At 39.3% G+C, this 19,363-nt stretch overlaps 1 protein-coding gene across 1 annotated transcript in view; it reads left to right on the forward strand.

Annotated features, from left to right (window-relative positions):
- Fbxl13 (F-box and leucine rich repeat protein 13) overlaps positions 1 to 19,363 on the forward strand; it is a 197,424-nt gene that overhangs the window by 13,824 nt on the left and 164,237 nt on the right. The window contains exons 4-5 of the mRNA XM_055612592.1: positions 14,911 to 14,978; positions 16,118 to 16,272. Coding sequence (XP_055468567.1) covers positions 14,911 to 14,978; positions 16,118 to 16,272 — 223 coding nt within the window. The remainder of the gene's footprint in view (positions 1 to 14,910; positions 14,979 to 16,117; positions 16,273 to 19,363) is intronic.

Raw genomic sequence — 19,363 nt, forward strand, 5'->3', positions numbered from 1 at the left:
TTCTTTACGGATAGCCATGATCTGTTTGGTTTTATCTTCCTCTAATTCCTTACATATTTTATTTGTTTCCTCTATTATCCTCTTCATCAACATAGATGTAAGGTCATCTTCTTGATTTTCTATTATGCTGCATTGTTCAGGGCTGTTCGCCTCTGGATGGCTGGGTTCTGGAGATGCCATATTGCTCTGTCTTTTGTTGGTTGAGCCTTTACACTGACCTCTACCCATTGGGCTGATTTAGGTGTTGGCTGTTAGTCCCTGTGCTTCCTGGAGTCCTGAGGTAGGGAGTATCCCCTTGGCCGGAAGATGATTTTTCCTGAAGGAGTCCTTCTCTGCTTTTTGGTTATGGTCATTGTATGGCCAGTGTTTCTCAGGAGTTGCCACTGCTCACCTCAAGTTTATAGCCCTGAGTAGTAGCTGTGGTCTATGTTAGGCAGGGGGGGGGGAAATCTCCTCTTACCCATAGAATTTCTCAAGACAGCTGCCCCACTGCTGGGTTTCTTGTTATAAATTTAGTGTGCTGCTGCTCACTAAATTTCCATGTACAGTCCTCTTGAAGAAACTGCTGATTCCCTAGCTGTGGGGTTTTCTCCCAACAGGGAAACTCAGTCTGTTATCCTGGGGCGCACAGTTCTGTCCAGGAAAGTGGGAGGTGCACTCAGCAAGTCTCTGGGCCAGAGGCTGATTGCTCTGCTCTGGACCTGGAGAATGTGCACCTAGTTTGAGTTGGCGCCTGGGGGCACTGCTCTGGTCTGGAGGCTGGGTGCCTCACTCTGGACCAGAAGCTGTGTGTCTCTGTCTGGGATGGTGGCTGCAGGCACTGCTCTGGTCCAGACGCTGTGGGTGCAGCCCTCTTGAAGGACCAGGGATTCCCACAGTTTTGACAGTCTAGCTAGGAATAACTGGTTGATCCTTGGCACAGTATCTGAGGGCTGCTGTAATGGCTTTCTGGCTTTTGTAGGTCTGAGGATGCAGCTGTGTGTCCCAGTGCCCTAGGGGAACTCAATAATGGCGGCAGAGCACAGCGCTCCTGCCTGCACTAGAGTCTGCGTGAGTCCAGGAAGTGTTTTGGTGCTGGGTGTCCTAAGCGTTAGAGCTGCTGACCCCCTCCGCTGGGGGTTTCCTCCTGCCAGAGACACGCAGTCTGGTGCCCTGGTGCCCTGGTGCCCACAGTTCTATCTGAGGCTGCGAATCAGGCACGCAGGCAGGCGCTTGTGTCCTGGCTCTGGGTCCAGGCTGGCTCCTGGGGCACCCGCGGAACCCGAGTCTTTTCCAGGGGATGTCTGGGTAACCTGGGGTCGGTCCCAATTGTTTCCTGCTTTGTGGGGTTATCTCGACTGGGAAATCCAGTCTATGGTGTTGTGGGCCCACAGTTCAGTCTGGGACCGTGACCAGATTGCGCTGCCGGGTAGCTCTGGGCTGGTGACCAAGCGCCTGGCGGAACCGGGATCTCTTCCGTGGTTTAGCCGGGTGAGTTAAAGCTGATCGAATCCCCCACCGTGGGGTTTCCTCTCACCTGTGAAATGCAATCACTTGTGTTTTATGGCCGAGAGTTCTGACTGCTGGTCACTGTGCCGATCCTGCTGTGCTGCTCCTCAGAATGAGAGTCCTCCCGGCGCCGCCATCTTGCCCCGCCCCCGCAATATGTTTTATATTATAGTATGTAAAAAATGATTTCATTTTCTTAGAGACATGCACTGGAGCATTGTCAGCCTTAATTTGTATAGGAATATCCATAATTGCCATAACTTGTAATAAATGTGTAATAACACAATCAATGTTTTTAGAACTTAAGGCTTCTTGCCCACTGAAATCTTGAATATGTGTCTACAGTATGGTGCTCACATTTCAGTTTACCAGACTCTGTAAAACAAAACACATCCATTTGCCAAATTTTATTTTTTTACCTTTAGGGTTATTTTCTATAGGTCATGGAGTTTGGTTATATAAGGGACAAGTAGGACATTGGTATCACAATTTCCTTGGCTTGTTGCCAAGTGATAGAAAATTCCTTCATTAAACCTTTCCTGCTAACATGATGTTTTTCATGAAATTCTGAAGCCTCTAACACACTTTCCATTAATATCTGATTGATTTCATCATTACCTTGTGATAGAGGGGCTGGAAGACTCGTATAGTATCTTATATGCGTTATATACAACAGACAATTTCTATTTCTGATCATTTGTTGTAATTCAATAAACAGTGAGGTTAGTTCAGAATCATCCTGAATCAGATCAGCAGTTTCTATGTGCAAAACAGCTCTCTCTGCATATTGAGAGTAAGTTAGTATATTAAGAGATTTTTGAATATCTGATAACATCATCAGAATTCATATAATTCTGATTTTTGAACTGAATCATAAGTAATCTCAGCCACCTTACGTACATTTTCTGACTTACAACCTACCCTTCCTGATTTATTTACATCAGTGTAAAATATAGGAGCTCCAGAAATTGGAATCCCTTTTACTACATGAGGGACATTCCAATTATTTCTTTTTATGAACTGAAGTCATTTGCCTTTTGGGTATCTGTTGTTAATTTCTCCCCCCCCAAAAAAATCACTGCAAGTTCTCTGCCAGTGTTCACTGTCTGCCCATAATGAAGCAAACAGCACTAGTAGAAGGTACTATAATCTCAGTTGGATCTATTTCAGCTAATTGGCGAAGTCTCATTTTTCCCTTTCCAGTCAATTCAGAAACGTTTCCTATGTAGGTTTTACATTCTTTTCTTTGTTTGTTTGGTAAAAATATCCATTCTAAGATATAATCTTCCCTCTGCATAAGAAATCCTGTGGGAGAATGAATAGAAGGCAAGATAACCAAAACACAGACCTATTTTTGGTCAAGCCAGTCTATAAATACATCTTGTAACTTCCTTTCTACTAGAGCCCATTCCTTTTCAGATTCAGCTGATAATTTGCTTGGAATATTTAAGTCCTTATCACCTTGTAAGGTTTGGAATAAGTTACTTAGCTCTTGAGTAAACCAATAGTAGGCTGTAGCCAGTTAATATCTCCCAGAAATTTTTGAAAATCATTAAGGGTCCTTAACTGGTTTCTCCCGATTTGTACCTTTTGTGGTCTGATTTTCTGTAGACCTATTTTATATCCTTAGATAATTAATATATCTTCACTTTGTATTTTTTTGGAAGAAATCTGTAATTCCCCCCAAAAGGCAAAGTTCTATTTATTTCATCAATTTTTTTTCTAATGTACTTGTATCTGAATCAGCCAATAAGACATCATCCATATAATGGTAAATTATGGATTGAGGAAATTGCTTATGAATTGTCTCCAATGGCTGTTGCACAAAATATTGGCACAAGGTAGAACTGTTTAACATTCCTTGTAGTAAAATTTTCCAGTGATAATCTCTTTATTGGGCAGCTTCTCTTAAAGGTAGGTATTGAGAAAGCAAACCTCTTCCTATCATGTTCATGTAAAAGAATTGTGAAAAAGCAATTATTTTTTCTTTCTTTTGCTCTCTTTTTTAATTTTTAAAAATTTATTCATTTTTTATTGATTACAATGTATTCACTTTATATCCCAGCTGTAGCCCCCCTCGTTCCCTCCCAATCCCACCTACCCTCTTCTCCTCCCATGCCCCTTCTCCAGTCCACTGATAGGGGAGGTCCTCTTCTCCTTCTATCTGACCCTAGTCTATCAGGACTCATCAAGACTGGCTGCATTGTCTTCCTCTATAGCCTGGTAAGCCTGCTACCCCCCCTCACAGGGAGGTGATCAAAAAACTAGCCACTGAGTTCATGTTAGAGACAGTCCCTGTTCCCCTCACTAGGGAGCCCTTTTGGGTACTGAGCTGCCATGGGCTACATCTGTGCAGGGGTTCTAGGTTATCTCCATGAATGTTCCTTGGTTGGAGTATCAGTCTCAGAAAAAAAACACTGGGCCCATATTTTTTTTACTTTGTTGGTCTCCTTGTGGAGCTCCTGTCCCCTCCAGCGTTTTCTATCCCCCCCCCCTTTTAAAATAAGATTTCCTGCACTCTGCCCAAAGTTTGATTATGTTTCTCAGCATCTGCTTTGATACACTGCTAGGTAGAGTCTTTCAGATGCCCTCTGTGGTAGGCTCCTGTCCTGTTTCCTGTTTTCTCCTTCTTCTGATGTCCATCCTGTTTGCCTTTCTGAATGAGGATTGATCATCTTACCCAGGGTCGTCCTCCTTGCTTAGCTTCTTTAGGTGTACAGATTTTAGTATGTTTATCCTATATTATGTCTAATATCCACTTTTAAGTGAGTTTATACCATGTATGTCTTTCTGCTTCTGGGATACCTCACTCAGGATGATCTTTTCTAGGTCCCACCATTTTCCTGCAAATTTCATGATTTCCTTGTTTTTAATTGCTGAGTAGTATTCCATTGTGTAAATGAACCACAACTTCTGTATCCATTCCTTAACTGAGGGACATCTGGGTAGTTTCCAGCTTCTGGTTATTACAAATAAAGCTGCTACAAACATGGTTGAACAAATGTCCTTGTTGTGTACTTGAGCATCTTTTGTATATATGCCTAGGAGTGGTACAGCTGGATCTCGTAGCACTATTCCTAATTGTCTGAGAAAGCACCAGATTTCCAAAATTGTTGTACGAGTTTACATTTCCACCAGCAGTGGAGGAGGGTTCCCCTTCCTCCACCACCACTCCAGCATGTGTTGTCACTTGAGTTTTTGATTTTAGTCATTCTGAAGGGTTAGGTAAAATTTCAGGGTCGTTTTGATTTGCATTTTCCTGATGACTAAGGATGTTGAGCATTTCTTTAAGTGTTTCTCTGCCATTTGATATTCCTCTATTGAGAATTCTCTGTTTAGCTCTGTACCCCATTTTTAAATTGGATTACTTGATTTGTTGCTGTTTAACTTCTTGAGTTCTTTATATATTCTGGATATTAGCCCTATGTCAGACATAGGGTTGGTGAAGATCCTTTCCCAATCTATAGGCTATCATTTTGTTCTGATGACAGTGTCCTTTGCTTAAGCTTTTCAGTTTCATGAGGTCCCATTTATTGATTGTTGATCTTAGAGCCTATGCTGTTGGTGTTCTGTTCAGGAAGTTGTCTCCTGTGCCAATGAATTCAAGGCTCTTCCCCACTTTTTCTTCTAACAGATTTAGTGTGTCTGGTTTTATATTGAGGTATTTGATCCACTTGGACTTTAGTTTTGTGCAGGGTTATAAGTATGGATCTATTTGCATTTTTCTACATGTAGACATCCAGTTAGACTAGCACCATTTGTTGAAGATGCTGTTTTTTTTCCATTGTATGGTTTTGGCATCTTTGTCAAAAATCAGGTGTCCATAAGTGTGTGGGTTTATTTCAGGGTCTGCTATTCAACTCCATTGATCCACCAGCTGGTTTATATGCCAGTACCATGCAGTTTTTTATTACTGTTGCTCTATAATAGCGCTTGAGATCAGGGATGGAGATACCTCCAGAAGATCTTTTATTATAGAAGATTGTTTTAGCAATTCTGGGTTTCTTGTTATTCCATATGTCTTTGAGCATTTTTCATTCAAGGTCTGTAAATAATTGTGTTGGTAATTTGATGGGAATTGCATTGAATCTGTAGATTGCTTTTGATAAGATGGTCATTTTTACTATATTAATCCTGCCAAGCCATGAGCATAGGATATCTTTCCATCTTCTGATATCTTCTTCTTTTTTTCTTCAGAGACTGGAAGTTTTTTTCATACAAGTCTTTGACTTGCTTGGTTAGAGTCACACCAAGGTACTTTATGTCATTTGTGGCTATTGTGAAGGTTGTTGTTTCTCTAATTTCTTTCTCAGCCCCTTTGTCTTTTGTATACAGAATGGCTACCAATTTTTTTTTTTAGTTAATATGTATTCAGCCACTTTGCTGAAGATGTTTATCAGCTGTAGGAGTTCCCTGGTAGAATTTTGGTGGTCATTCATGTATACTATCATATCATCTGCAAATAGTGATACTTTGATTTCTTTCTTTCCAAACTGAATCCCCTTGATCTCCTTTAATTGTCTTATCACTCTAGCAAGGTCTTCAAGAACTATGTTGAAGAGATATGTATAGAATAGGCAACCTTGCCTTGTCCCTGATTTCAGTGGGATTGATTTAAGTTTCTCTCCATTTAGTTTGATGTTGGCTATAGGCTTGCTATATATTGGCTTCCTATGTTTAGGTAAGTGCCTTGTATCCCTTATGTCTCCAGGACTTTAAATGTGAATTTGTGTTGGATTTTGTCAAATGCTTTTTCAGCTGCATCTAAGGAGATTATCATGTGTTTTTTTTCTTTCAGTTTGTTTATATGGTGGATTACATTGATGGATTTCTGTATATTGAACCACCCCTGCATGCCTGGGATGAAGCATACTTGGTCATAGTGGATGATATCATGTGTGGATATCAAACACATCACATTTGATTTTTTTTTTTTTGGAGGGAGGGGAATAGATTCTCTCTTTATTTACTGAAATGCTTGCATCTATTTCAGCTGTAAATCATCCAAGTTTTATTTTCTCACAATTTCTTGACTCATTTTTAAAGAAAGGTATTCATAGTTGTCTTACAAAGAATTTTCTATTTAGTAATTTTATATGACTTTGTCTTTCAATAAATTTATTAAAAAGTTAAAATTCAGAAGTCATTAAAATAAACTTCATCACATTCATGTTAGATATTCAGTAGGCAGGAACAGTTTGAGATCACAGTGTAATGATTCCATATTACATATAGGTATCTTTTTTTCTTCTAAGTGGTAAAACAAAAGGCAAAAACAGACTTTTATTTAGTGTGGTCCAAAAATCAGTAGCACCCATACCACCTGGGAACTTGTTAGAATTACAAATATTAGAATCATCCCAAAACTAGCTCTCTGATGATTCACAGGCATGGTGCTCATTTGTGTTTAAATCATGGCTTCACCTTTTTTTAAAAAAATTTATTTGAACTAAAATATAATCACATCATTTTTTCCCCACCCCTCCACCCCCACATTTGATTTTTAACACATCAAATCATAGTAGATGATCAAATCATCTAGTAGATGATTTGATGTGTTCTTGGATTCAGTTTGATATTTTGTTGAGTATTTTTGCCTCAATGTTCATAAGGGAGATTGGCCTGAAATTCTCTCTCTTTGTTGGGTCTTTGTAAGGTTTAGGTACCAAGGTGACTGTGGCTTCGTAGAATGAGTTTGATAATGTTCCTTCTGTTTCTGTTTTGTGGAATAGTTTGAAAACTTTTGTTGTTAGCTCTTTTTTTTAATTCTTTATTAATTACACTTTATTCACTTTGTATCCCCCCTGTGGTTCCCTTCCTCCTCCTGTCCCAATCCCTCCCTTCCTCCACCCTCTGCTTTGAAGGTGTGGTAGAATTCTACACTGAAACCATCTGGCCCTGGGCTTATTTTTGGATTGGAGACTTTTGATGACAGCTTCTAGTTCCTTAGGGGATATAGGACTATTTAATTGATTTACCTGGTGTTTATTCAGCTTTGGTAAATGGAATCGATCAAGAAAATTGTCCATTTCATTTAGTTTTCAAATTTTGTGGCACATAGGCTTTTGAAGTAAGACGTAATGGTTGTTTGGATTTCCTTAGTGTCTGTTGTTATATCTCCCCTTTCATTTCTGATTTTGTTGATTTGGATAGTGTCTTTCTGTGAAAAAGAAATTCTTTAAATCAATCACTATAATAGGCCAATCTTTAAGCAACAAGTAAGGCAATGGAATTCCGATTGTAAAGATTCCATTGGCTGAATAATTTTATTAATTGCTCTGAGATCTGCTAACATTCTCTATTTGCCAGATTTCCTTTTGATGACAAACACAGGAGAATTCCAAGGGCTGTTGGACTCCTCTTTATGTTGAGCCTCCAGCTGTTCCAGGACTAGCTGTTCTAGTGCCTGTAATTTTGATTTAGTCATTGATCACTATTTAATCCAAATAGTTTGGTCAGTCAATCACCTTAGTGGTAAGGCTGTAGGTGCTTTATCACCAGTGGTTTCCTGACAAAAAGTTGAAGAGTTGGACCCTGTTGTATCTTGTACAGTCTAAGACTGTTTTTTATGGCATTTTAAAATAATTTTAATTTGTTAACCAGAAGTATCACCTGGCTTGTCTCTGAAATTGGCAGGATTTTAATCTGGGCTTTCCATTGTTTTAACAGATCTCTTCCCCATAAGTTTATGGCTATATCAGTCATGTATGACCTTAATTTTCCTATTTGACCTCTGGCCCTGTACATTTAAGCCATCTATCTGAGACTTTGTTTTATCTGAGATAAAGTTCCAACTTTTTGAAACTGAATATCTACCTTTTGAAATGGCCAGTCTGGAGGTAAGGATTTAGGAGAGATAATTGTGACTTAAGCTCCAGTATCTACCATGCCTTCAATTCAATATTATTTATAAGTATCTTTAATTTTAACCTTTGATCATCTATAGAAATTTGCCAAAATATTTGTTATTTAGCTCCTACTGTTTTTTTTTCTTTATCTATAGAACTCACACTGACCTTGATATCTGGTTTTTTAATGTCTGTCTTCAGAGCAATGGTTTTTAAATTGTCTTGTGGAAGAGTATTTTCCCTGTTTTATATTGGGGGTCTGTGAGAGGGCCCCTGGGTGTTTTCAGTAACAGGTTAACCCATTTATCTGTTTTTGCTCTACATATACTTCTCCATTGTCTGATTTTATTTTTTTCATATTCCAGAAGGCATAGGCTCCCTTTTGTAATTAGTTTGGTTTTCCTTGTAGTTCTTTTTGCAGCAACCTTGTCCGGGACAATTAAGACATTTCTCAAAGTCTTTAGTGGTGGCTTCTCCTACTAAGGCCATATTAGGCAAATAAGGTCTGATGTCAACCATATCTCTAATATATTCATCTATCAATGCTTATCTTGCTCTTAATAGCCTTATTACCTCTTTGCACTCAGCATTAGCATTTTAGAAAGCTAAAGATTCTATCAGTGCCTTTCTAGCTAGTGGATCTGATATACTTCTATCCACAGCTAAGGTCAATTTACTGACTTGCAGAAGTCAGTAAATGTTTCTTTTTGACCTTGTATGGTATGAGAAAATGGCTCAAGTTTTTGTTGTTGTTGTTTTTTGTTTTGTTTTCTGTTTACTCAACCTTGTGCCAGGCATTTAAAGCTGCTATGCTACATAATGTTGAGGCTTCTTCACTATGTACAACTCGTGTCTCTATGTCAGCATATTGATCATCACCTAGCAGCTCATCCTTAAAAACATCTTTACCTCTGTCTCTATTTTTGTGTGCTATCTGTCTAGCCTCTTCTTTCCACCATGAAATCCATTGTAAATATGGCCCAATATTGCTGTTGCCATATCTTCCCAGTCTTTTGGGATTACTATACTTTTGATTGACCGGCAAGTCAGCATTTGTTTTACAAATGGTGAATGCATTCTAAAATTGGTGACACTTTCCATGAATGTTCTCAAATCTAACACTTCCGCAGGTTGCCATTCAACTTCTAGACAATCCTGTGAATGATTGTTGTCTCTATTGTATCCTAACTAGATACAACAACCTTTGGTTGGCTTTCTTTATTTTTATCTTTTGTCTCTGCCTGAGTATTTTCTTTACTTAATATTCTAAACTCTTCTCTTAAGGTCTGTTCCCATATTTCATACCTATCCCTCTGTTGTTTATTCTGTTCACTAAGTTCTTGGATCTCTTGTTTTATGCCTTGTTTCCAACCTTTATTTATTTTTTTTATTTATATTTAGTTGTTCCAGTGTCTTTTCTAATGTCTCTGCCCTATCTCTCTATTCATCCTCTTCTGTAAGTTTTTGGATCTCTTGTTTTATAACTTGCTTCCAATTTTTATTTTGTTTTTGTTTATATTGTTCTAGTTGTTCTTTGTGTTGTTCCAGTATCTTTTCTAACGCCTTTGTCTTTAAGAGGACAGAAAAGGCTAATCCAGTTATTAAAGTTAAAATGAGGATTATGAATGTAACCATAGTCATAATTTCTATTTTTTCCTTTATTTCTATCTTAAAACCATAGAAGAGAGAATATCAACCAAGAAGTCTGTTTTATTGTCTCTCCCATCCTGTATGCTTTATTTACTAAAATTTGTATGTAGCGTAAAAGCAATTTACCTGATAAGAAGCTCTGATCCCAGTCTTTGTCTGCTTTCTGATTTTTGTGCTGTCCTATTTGGCCACACCCCTGCCTTTCAGGTTACAGATACATGGTGTGTTTGCACTTTGCACCTGTAACTTGGAATTACTTTGACAGATTCTGACCACAGCCCACCACACCTCCACTCCCGCATGTTTCTATAATCCGAAACAAAGCATGAAAATAATGACTTGAATTAGAGTAATGCTATTTTCTGTAAATGTAACGTAGAAGGATGTTAGCAATCATGCGGTACTTGTGAGTGCTATCTCCTGTTATTTATGGCATCTGAGATGTGAAGCATACCTTTACCAGCACTTATGTGTTGGAGGCAGACTGCCACATCAACCTGCTCTACACAGCCAGGCTCTTCCTCAAAAATAATGTTCATAATTCGTCTATATTGTTTCAGTGGCATTGCTTAATAAAGTTACTAGTAAACACCTACATGTTTATAAATTTTTTTCTATAGTTGTATTTCTTTAAATGTGTTTATTAAGTAGAACATTAAAAAAACAAGTAACAATAAGCATTTTTTCATGCACAGAGCCTTTCAGTTATCAAGGGTTGTTGTTGATGTTTAATATTTATTATTGATATATCTTTTAGTTAAACAGTGGTTATTCCTAAACCAACTGTATACCCAAATCACCACACAGAGACTAGGATTTATTTCATTAACATAGAGTACAATTCTGGGCAATAATTACTCCACCCTAAACTTCCAAACCCGCATAGCTTTCTCCCATTCAGATTTCTCACATTATACTTGCTTTTTAGTCATATCTTATGTCAGGTTCATCTCTCCTGGTGTTTCCAGCTCCTCTCCCCTCAGATCTCTCTTCCTGGTGTTTCCTCCCACTCTTCTCTCTCCTCCCTCCAGACTAGGTTGTCCCACCCTATTCTCTCCATTGCTCAGCATTGGCTGGATGATTTATTGACAATACAGAGAACAAATGGTGGCATGTTTGTGTGAACTTGAGACAGGTGGTATTTAGAAAAAGCATCACAATGCAATGTCCAGATTGAAACCAGATAGTGAGGTAGAGAAACCAGCATTTTAATGAACAAGGGTAAGTTGTATACATTCTACAAGAACATTATACCAACAAAGGGGCCTTTTAGCAAGTTGTAGAAGATGAATGACTGATGATAAAAAAAATCCAACCCTTCAAACCCTGCCATAACATTAAAGGGTTATATTTTCAGCTTTGTGTTGTGTTTCAAAGATGTGGCTGCATTTTGCTGTTGTTTCTGTGTGTCATGAGCCTGAGAGGCCCTCTGATGGAGAGTCCTAGCCCAGTTCTCTTTCTGAGAGCCTGATACCTGGCTTAGGTGGTGCTTCATGTGTCTACATCTGCAAATCCTTAAGATGCTGATGTGACTTTATCCTCTGGGCTCCTTGACTTGCTGAAGGTGTCCTAGGTGATTACAGTTTTCACCAGAGGCACTCGTGTGGGCCTCTAGCAAGTCAAGCTTGTGCTTTGAATGCTGAGGCATTTCTTTACCTGTAAATGTAGAAACAGTGTGTAGCAAGGACTCAACTAAACCTTTCAATTTATTTTTCTCAGCTCTGAAAAGAAAAGCTGTTCAATACAATTTTTACTGGGACATTGCATTATTTCAAAATTTGCTATTATGTAAGACCTCTGTGATTTTTAAAAATATTACATTCGTTCAAAGTTTACAAAATTTAAAGTCACATGCACATGAACTTTTTGGCACAAGTCATTGCATTGGTACTGAGCACACACCCCACACTCAAATACACATGCCTAAAGGGAGAAGGGGCAGAAACATTCTAGCAGTAGTCGTGTGCACAGAATAAATGTGTTACTAACATGTTTACTCCTCAAAGAACACACAGAGGGCACAGTCAGCCTAAGCTGTCTCTCCCTGTCCCCACGTTTATTGTGAATAGTTGCATGGGATAAGTTTTTCTTTTCTTTTTTTTTTTTTTTTTTGTTGGTTTTTGAGACAGGGTTTCTCTGTGTAAACTTAGCTGTCCTGGAAATGCTTTGTAGACCAGGCTGGCCTCAAACTCACAGAGATCCACCTGCCTCTGGCTTCCCAAATGCTGGGATTATAGGCATACACTACTGTGCTCAGCTAAGTGTGTATCTCCTTAAGTAGATTCTACAGTTTATATTTCTATTTTTTTGTGAGTTTCTTATTTCTGCTTGGTGAAGCATTCTTGTAAAATTTTTAGAGGAGAGAATAACATTTTACAGCACTGACTGGCAAAAATCAGTTCTGATCAACAAACTGTATAATTCCTTTTTTTTTTTTTTTTCTTTTTGAGCCAAAGTATCAGGTAGCTTAGGATGGCTTTAAACCTGCTATGTAGCTACGAATGATCTTAAATTTCTGATCCTTCTGTCTTCACTTCCTGAGTGCTGGGGTTACAGGCATGTGCTTCCATGGGAATCAGGGATTTTGGGCATGTATCACTGGGGTTAAAATCCAGGACTTTGTGCATGCTGGTCCAGCAGTCTTAACAACTGAACCATATCCTCAATTTTGTGATTAAATAAACATAACTGATAATAACAATACCATCCTTGTTCAGCTTGAAATGTTTAAAACTTAGTGGGAGGTAATGAGATTGTTCAAAGATGTGACTCTACTCCGGGAACACTGCAGAGAAGCAGCGGGGGTGGTGGTGATTGTAAGAGCCAGAGGTGGAGAAAGACCAGGGTGAAGCAGCATTTCCTGGACAAGACAGGTCTTCTCTACTCATGAACTCACAGTAGCTGTGGTTGCCGGTATCAGACCTGAGCAAGGTCAAGCCCATCAACTTTACATCACTGAGGTGGAGTTAGTTCTTTTAGCAATATGGTTCCCGGTAGAATGGCTATGGTCTAGTGGCTGGCTCTACATCCATTCATATCTGAGCCGCACAAAGCTGGAATCAGTGGTATATAAAAGGGGGTATACATGAAGTTGGGAGGGAGTTATGGGGGTGATTCTGGGAGAAATTAGTAGGAATAGGGGGTGGATGTGATCAAAATGCATTGTTCTGTATATATGGAATTTTCAAAGAATTTATAAAAATATATGAAAAAGATATGATTTAAATATAAATAGGTGATAGACATATATAATACAATTTCTAAATATAGAGGTGGTGGTGTTAGAGTTCAAGAATAGTCTCACAAACTGCTCAGACTCCAGTCTCAGTCAGATGTGGGTGGTTTATTGAATGCACACCCAAGAACTGATCATGATCAGGGACACAGAGTGGACTTAGCCGCCAAACTTCGATACTGAACTGCTCTTTTTTCCCATTATTATTATTTTTAATTAAATTTTTATTTTTATATTAATTATAAATTAATTATTAATTTATATTAATTATAGTTTATTTACTTTGTATCCCAGCTGTAGCCCCCTCCCTCATTTCCTTCGAGTCCCACCCTTCCTCCCTCCCTCATCTCCTTCTTGCCCCTCTCTAAGTCCACTGATAGGGGATTCTTCCTCACCTTCCATCTGACCCTAGCTTATCAGGTCTCATCAGGACTGCTGCAATGTCCTCTTCTGTGGCCTAGCAAGGCTGCTCCTCCCTTGGGGGTGGAGGGAGAGGTCAAAAAGCCAGCCACTGAGTTCATGTTAGAGACAGTCCCTGTTCCCTTTATTAGGGAACCCACTTGGATACTGAGCTGCCATGGGCTACGTCTGAGTAGGGGTTCTAGGTTACATCCATGTATGGTCCATGGTTGGAGAGTCAGTCTCAGAAAAGACCCCTGTGCCCAGATATATTTGGTCCTTGTGGAGCTCCTGTCCTCTCCAGGTCTTAGTAACTCCCTCTTCTTTCATATGATTCCCTAAACTCTGCCCAAGGTTTGGTTATGAGTCGCAGCATCTGCTTTGATAGACTGCGGTAGAGTCTTTTAGAGGTCCTCTATGGTAGGCTCCTGTCCTAATTCTTGTTTTCTCCTACTTACAACCTGCTCTTAAAGTAGGCCTTTTATAGGAAAACCAAGTGCAGAAAGCAAGGAGAGAGCATATTACATTTTAAGTACATTTTGGCTAAGTAGACAAAATGTTATTAGCTGACTTTTAAGCTGATTGGTCCCAAATGCAGCAAAAGAGATGTGGTAGGAGGTGTCTTTCAGAGTGTAAAGATAACAGGGCATGAATAATGAAACCACCGAGTCAGGTAAAATATAAGCTTAATTTGACCTTTTAGAAGAAGGGTTATGGGGGGGGTCTGGAGAGATGGCTCAGTGGTTAGGAGCACTGTCTGCTCTTTCAAAGGACCCAAGTTCAATTCCCAGTACCCACATGGCAGCTCACAACTGTCTGTAACCCCAGTTTCAAGGGATCTGACATCTTCACAATAATGCACATAAGATAAAATTAAAAAAAAGAGGGTTATTTTTTGTCACCATTATTTATAACATTTGGTGGGCAGAGTCTGAGAATTTGAATTTAATTTTGCCTCATGATCAAGATGGAGACTAAAGACAAAATGGCTGTAGTTATGTTAAAAGCTAAAGCAGGTCTCAACAGTTTTAATTCCTCTCCTCCTTTCCCCAGAGGTAGCTGTTGTCCCATTTCCTTGTCAGTCTTGCAGAGAAAGCCTCTATTCTAGTTCTGTTCCTCTCCCAGTGTAGCCTGGCTGGCCTGGAACTCTCTACAAAGTCCAGGCTGCCCTCAGACTCACAGAGATCCACTCGCCTCTACCTCCCAGTGCTGGGACTAACAGTATGTACCAGCACTGCAGCTTTGTCCTAGTTATTTCTAATATAGAGTTCAATTGCTTATTTATTTTAGGTAACTCCAGAGCTGATGATGAAAGCATGTACATTTTACACTGGGAATTTAGTAAAGAACCATTTTAGGTAAGAATGTGACCTTCCATCTTATTTGTTTTTCTTTGTTATATTATTCTTGCTATTACCATGCAGAGGAAAGGCCATTCTTGGCCATCTGTGCTTCCAGGCCTTTGCAAAATTGTCTTCTTTTATATTTGATGAGCTTATATTTAGTTAAAATACCTCTTCTCTAGAAATATAACTTGTCTAAAACCCTTGGAGTTGGATATGTTTGGGAACTTAAATTCCTTATTTTTTTATTTGTTTATGTATATATATATATGTGTGTATATTTTTTCAAGACAGGATTTCACTATGTAGTCCTGGCTGTCCTAAAGCTCATTGTGTAGACCAAGGTGAACTAAAACTCATAGAGATCTGTCTGCCTCTGCCTCCTGAGTACTAGGTTAAAGACCTGTACCACCACTGCCTGGCCTTTGAAAAAATTTTAAATTCATCGTTAAAGGTGTTTCTCTGCATAAATTGAAGTTATGGTAGTGATGTTATCCCACTATGTGTTTATTTTATTAAAAAAGAAACATAACTGCCATATATCATCTTACTCCACCCCCGTAACTACCAGGAATTCTTCAAGATATAACCCCAGTTTGCATTTTTTTTTCTTTTTGTGCTGTGATTTTGAGGGGATAAAAGTGATTGATTAAAATGGAATGAGCTAATGGTGAAATAAAGCTATATTATCTAAATGTAGGTTTATTAGGACTAGCGTGGGAGAGGGAGGGGCAGGGAGAGAGAAAGAGGGGAGAAGTGTGCACAGAGGGAAGGAAGGAAGAAGAGGAGGAGAGACACAGAAAGAGACAGAGAGGAGAGCAGAGGAGAGGCAGAGGGGGTGGAGAGAGAGGGAGGGCAGAGAGAGAGAGAGAGTGAGGGAATGAGGGAGGGAGGGAGAGAGGGAGAAAAGAGGCAAGGGGACAAAAGGGTGACAGGATTCAAAATGTCTGGATTATATGGTGAAGGGCCTCTGGGAGAGGGGAAGCCCTGCCCCTAGGTGGAGGGCAGGGTACACCAGCCACGTGCTGAAGCAGATAGGGACCTAACAAAAAGGAATCTCACTTCCTGTTTTTCTTAATTTATTTACTACTATATCACCCTAGCTTCAAAGTCATATTTTGAAAATAATGTTTTTCTGTATCTTTTGCCTGCAGTTGTTGGAAAGAAGTTACAATGCCTCATGCAAATCAAGAGGCTATCATGGCCGAAAAAATGAACAGAGCAATAGTACATCACAAGTTGAAATGTGAAAGATTCTTTTTCAACATCTGGTTATCTTACGTGGAAGACATTAGAGAAAAGGTTTCAAGTAAATGTCCATAACATAGCAATTAGTTTTGGTATTCAGTTATGCAGTGAATCAACAAGCTAATAGTTAAATATATACCAAGAGAACATGTTACTTTCATGTTTAGAGAGCTGTTTTTAAATGAACCAGTTAAGAGTACTTAGTGAAAGGCTTGGCGTGGTGGCACGTGCCTAATGGTACTCAGAGTACTGGGACAGAAGCAGTGAATTCAAGTCCAGCCTGGGCTACAGCGTGAGACCTGGTCATAACAAAACAAGAAAAGACAAACAAAACAAAACAGAACAAAACATGATAGTGAAACCTAATGATTTTGTTAGATTTATTTTAAAATATTTAATTGCAGTGGAAAGTATTCACAGCTAAAATCAAATTATACATACACACACACACACACACACACACATACATATATATCTACACACACACAGTCTACTGTTAGCTCTTTGGTGTGGTACTGAGCCTAATGCCCTGTACATACTAAGCAAGCACTCTTCCGCAGAGCTACAGCTACAGCTTTATTTTCCCTTTTTAACTTGGGACAAAGTCTTGCTAAGTTGCCCAGGTGGGCCTTGAACTTGCATTCTCCCCTGGTCCCGCAGTAGCTGAGATCACAAGCTTGTACCACCATGGCCAGCTACTTTGAGCTCTTATGCATAATACAGAGCTAATAGTATATTCTTGTTAGAAACCAAAATTGACACAGAGAGTCTGTATTCCGTATACATATTTTCTTTAGGTGTCCATGTGAAGGGGCTTAAATAAAAACAGTTTTCTTGACTGTGACGCATGGAGAACACATGTGTGATCTTAGGAGGGCCAGAGAGACCCCTGGTGTAAGCATCCTGGTATAAACCTTTCTGGATGCTTATACCAGAAAGCTGGTGGCAAACCAGAAATATCAGTTGATCTCACTCTTGCTCTTGTTAAATGGTCTTACTGTATAGCCTAAGATGGCCTTGAACTCAAGACAGTCCTCCTGTTTCAGCCCCCTTGTTCTGAGTGTGAGTCACCACACCCAGCTGGAAATCATTTCCTTTTGAGCTTTGCTGTCTGTCCCTGCTTCAAAGTATCTCTGACGGTTTAAACAGAAACATAATTAAGGGTTAGATTAGCTAGCTAGCATGTCTCAGGGTTGTCATAGTAGGAAATGACACCCTTCAGCATCCTGAATGAACTGCCAGCTCCTGAGAGAGTGAGGCTGTCCTATACCAATTTTTTGTCTTCTCTGCCCTTCGAGGTTCTTCTTGTCTCTTTGCACCTCTCTCCCGTTCTTGTCAGTTTTCTTTTCCCAGACCTTTCCCTACTTCTGCTCGTCCCTTCTCTTTGGTTCCATTCTTTTCCATTTGGTTCTCTTCTCTACTTTGCCTTTCTCTCCTGCAGCTCTCATTCTCATTCAGGTGAAATCACACGACACCCTGCTCCTCCTGCCTTTGTCCCGCATCACTCCATCCTTTTTTACTGTTTCTTTTCTGTGGTTCACATCCTTCTAGCACGTCTACTTATATATGCCCTGTGTCATCTTAGGCCTCCCTAACTCACAACACCCAATCACATATTTATAAATTATGTATTATATTTGTGCTGACACGATTTATATTCCCGTTTGTAATCTAAATCAAGCCACTCCAACGTTACATCATCTTTTGGGGTTGCTCTTCCAGAGGATCTGGGATCAATTCCTAGCACGGCAGCTCATAACTGTCTGTAACATCAGGACCAGGGGATCTGATGCCCTCTTGTGACTTCCATGAGTACCAGGCATACACCTGGTGCACAGACATACGTGCAGGCAAAACACCCATACATTTAATATATAAAAATAAAAGCCCCCAAATTATGTAATCTCTTAAAAAGACCCAAGTCACATTTATATGGTGACACTTCATGAAGACTGTTCCCTTTTCTTTACCCTGAAGTCAGGAAACATTTGTTCCACATAACTCTCAATAATGAAAACTTAAAATTTTGATTGATTATTGTCAAAACTTCCAAATAGTAAGCCTAAACTATGATTCTCAAAGTAGTACCATTAAAATAAAGAAATAGTAGTAGCATAGATTTCCAGTATTTAAATATTTTATTATATAATTGTACTATGGAATGTCTCAAATAGTCTAAAGAAATATTCTAAGCTGGTTTAGAAGAAATATAATCTAGTACTATTAAGTGATATAAGATGAGGTTTTGAAAAAATAATATGCTAATTCTTCTTAGGATGTTTTAACTTCATACTTGTTAGAATTTAAGTGATACAAACTGAAATCAGTGCTAGGATTTGCATGTATAAAATCATAATTTTGGTAGATAACAACTCAAGTAAAAAGCATTTAACTGAAAATGAATAGAAGAAATTACTGTCTTACATAAATCATTAATTCTTAAGTCCCTGTCTTGTGTATCCATCTGGAAATGTTGAAGTTTGTAAGATAATTTGTCTTTCAAAAGACATCCTTATGTGGGCAGACCTGGATTTGTTTGCTGCTCTGAGAGTTGGACTTGGCCCTGGCACTGAGCTCTGCTGATAACCCAGATGACTTACTTGAGAGGGAGGAAGAACCAGGAGGGAGGGGAGCTGATGAGAGCACAGCAGATGTAGCATCGTGACTGTGCGTTTACTTCTCAGCTGTCACAACAGTCTAAGGGCCAGTATGGTCGTTACCTGAACTAGTTGAGTTCTGGCTTCTCAAAGAGCTTAGACTTCAGGTCAGAACTGTGATGTCAGTGAGAGGCCAGCCTATAAGTAGAACAAAAAACAAAACCAACCAAACAAAAAAACCTAAAGGCCTTAAAATTTCACCTGTGAGGCTGAGACTTCTAGCAGCCATGTTTTGGTCTGTTTGCACAACATTCAAGTGAAAAACAAGGTTGTCGAAGTTTAAATGTCAGAAGTATTCACATGCAATTCAGATACCCATTTTCAGTTGAGAAGCAAAGTAAAACAAAAACCCAAAGTCAAAGCCAAAACAAAGATAAAGAGAAAACCAACTTCTGAGAGAAAACAGGGGAGCATGCAGCCAGCGCAGCCAGCGCAGCCAGTGCAGCCAGTGCAGCCAGTGCAGCCAGGTATAACCAGTGCAGCCAGTGCAGCCAG

The sequence above is a fragment of the Psammomys obesus genome, unplaced genomic scaffold (genome assembly GCF_907164565.1).
Source record: "Psammomys obesus unplaced genomic scaffold, mPsaObe1.curated_primary_1811, whole genome shotgun sequence".
Classification (NCBI taxonomy): Eukaryota; Metazoa; Chordata; class Mammalia; order Rodentia; family Muridae; genus Psammomys; species Psammomys obesus.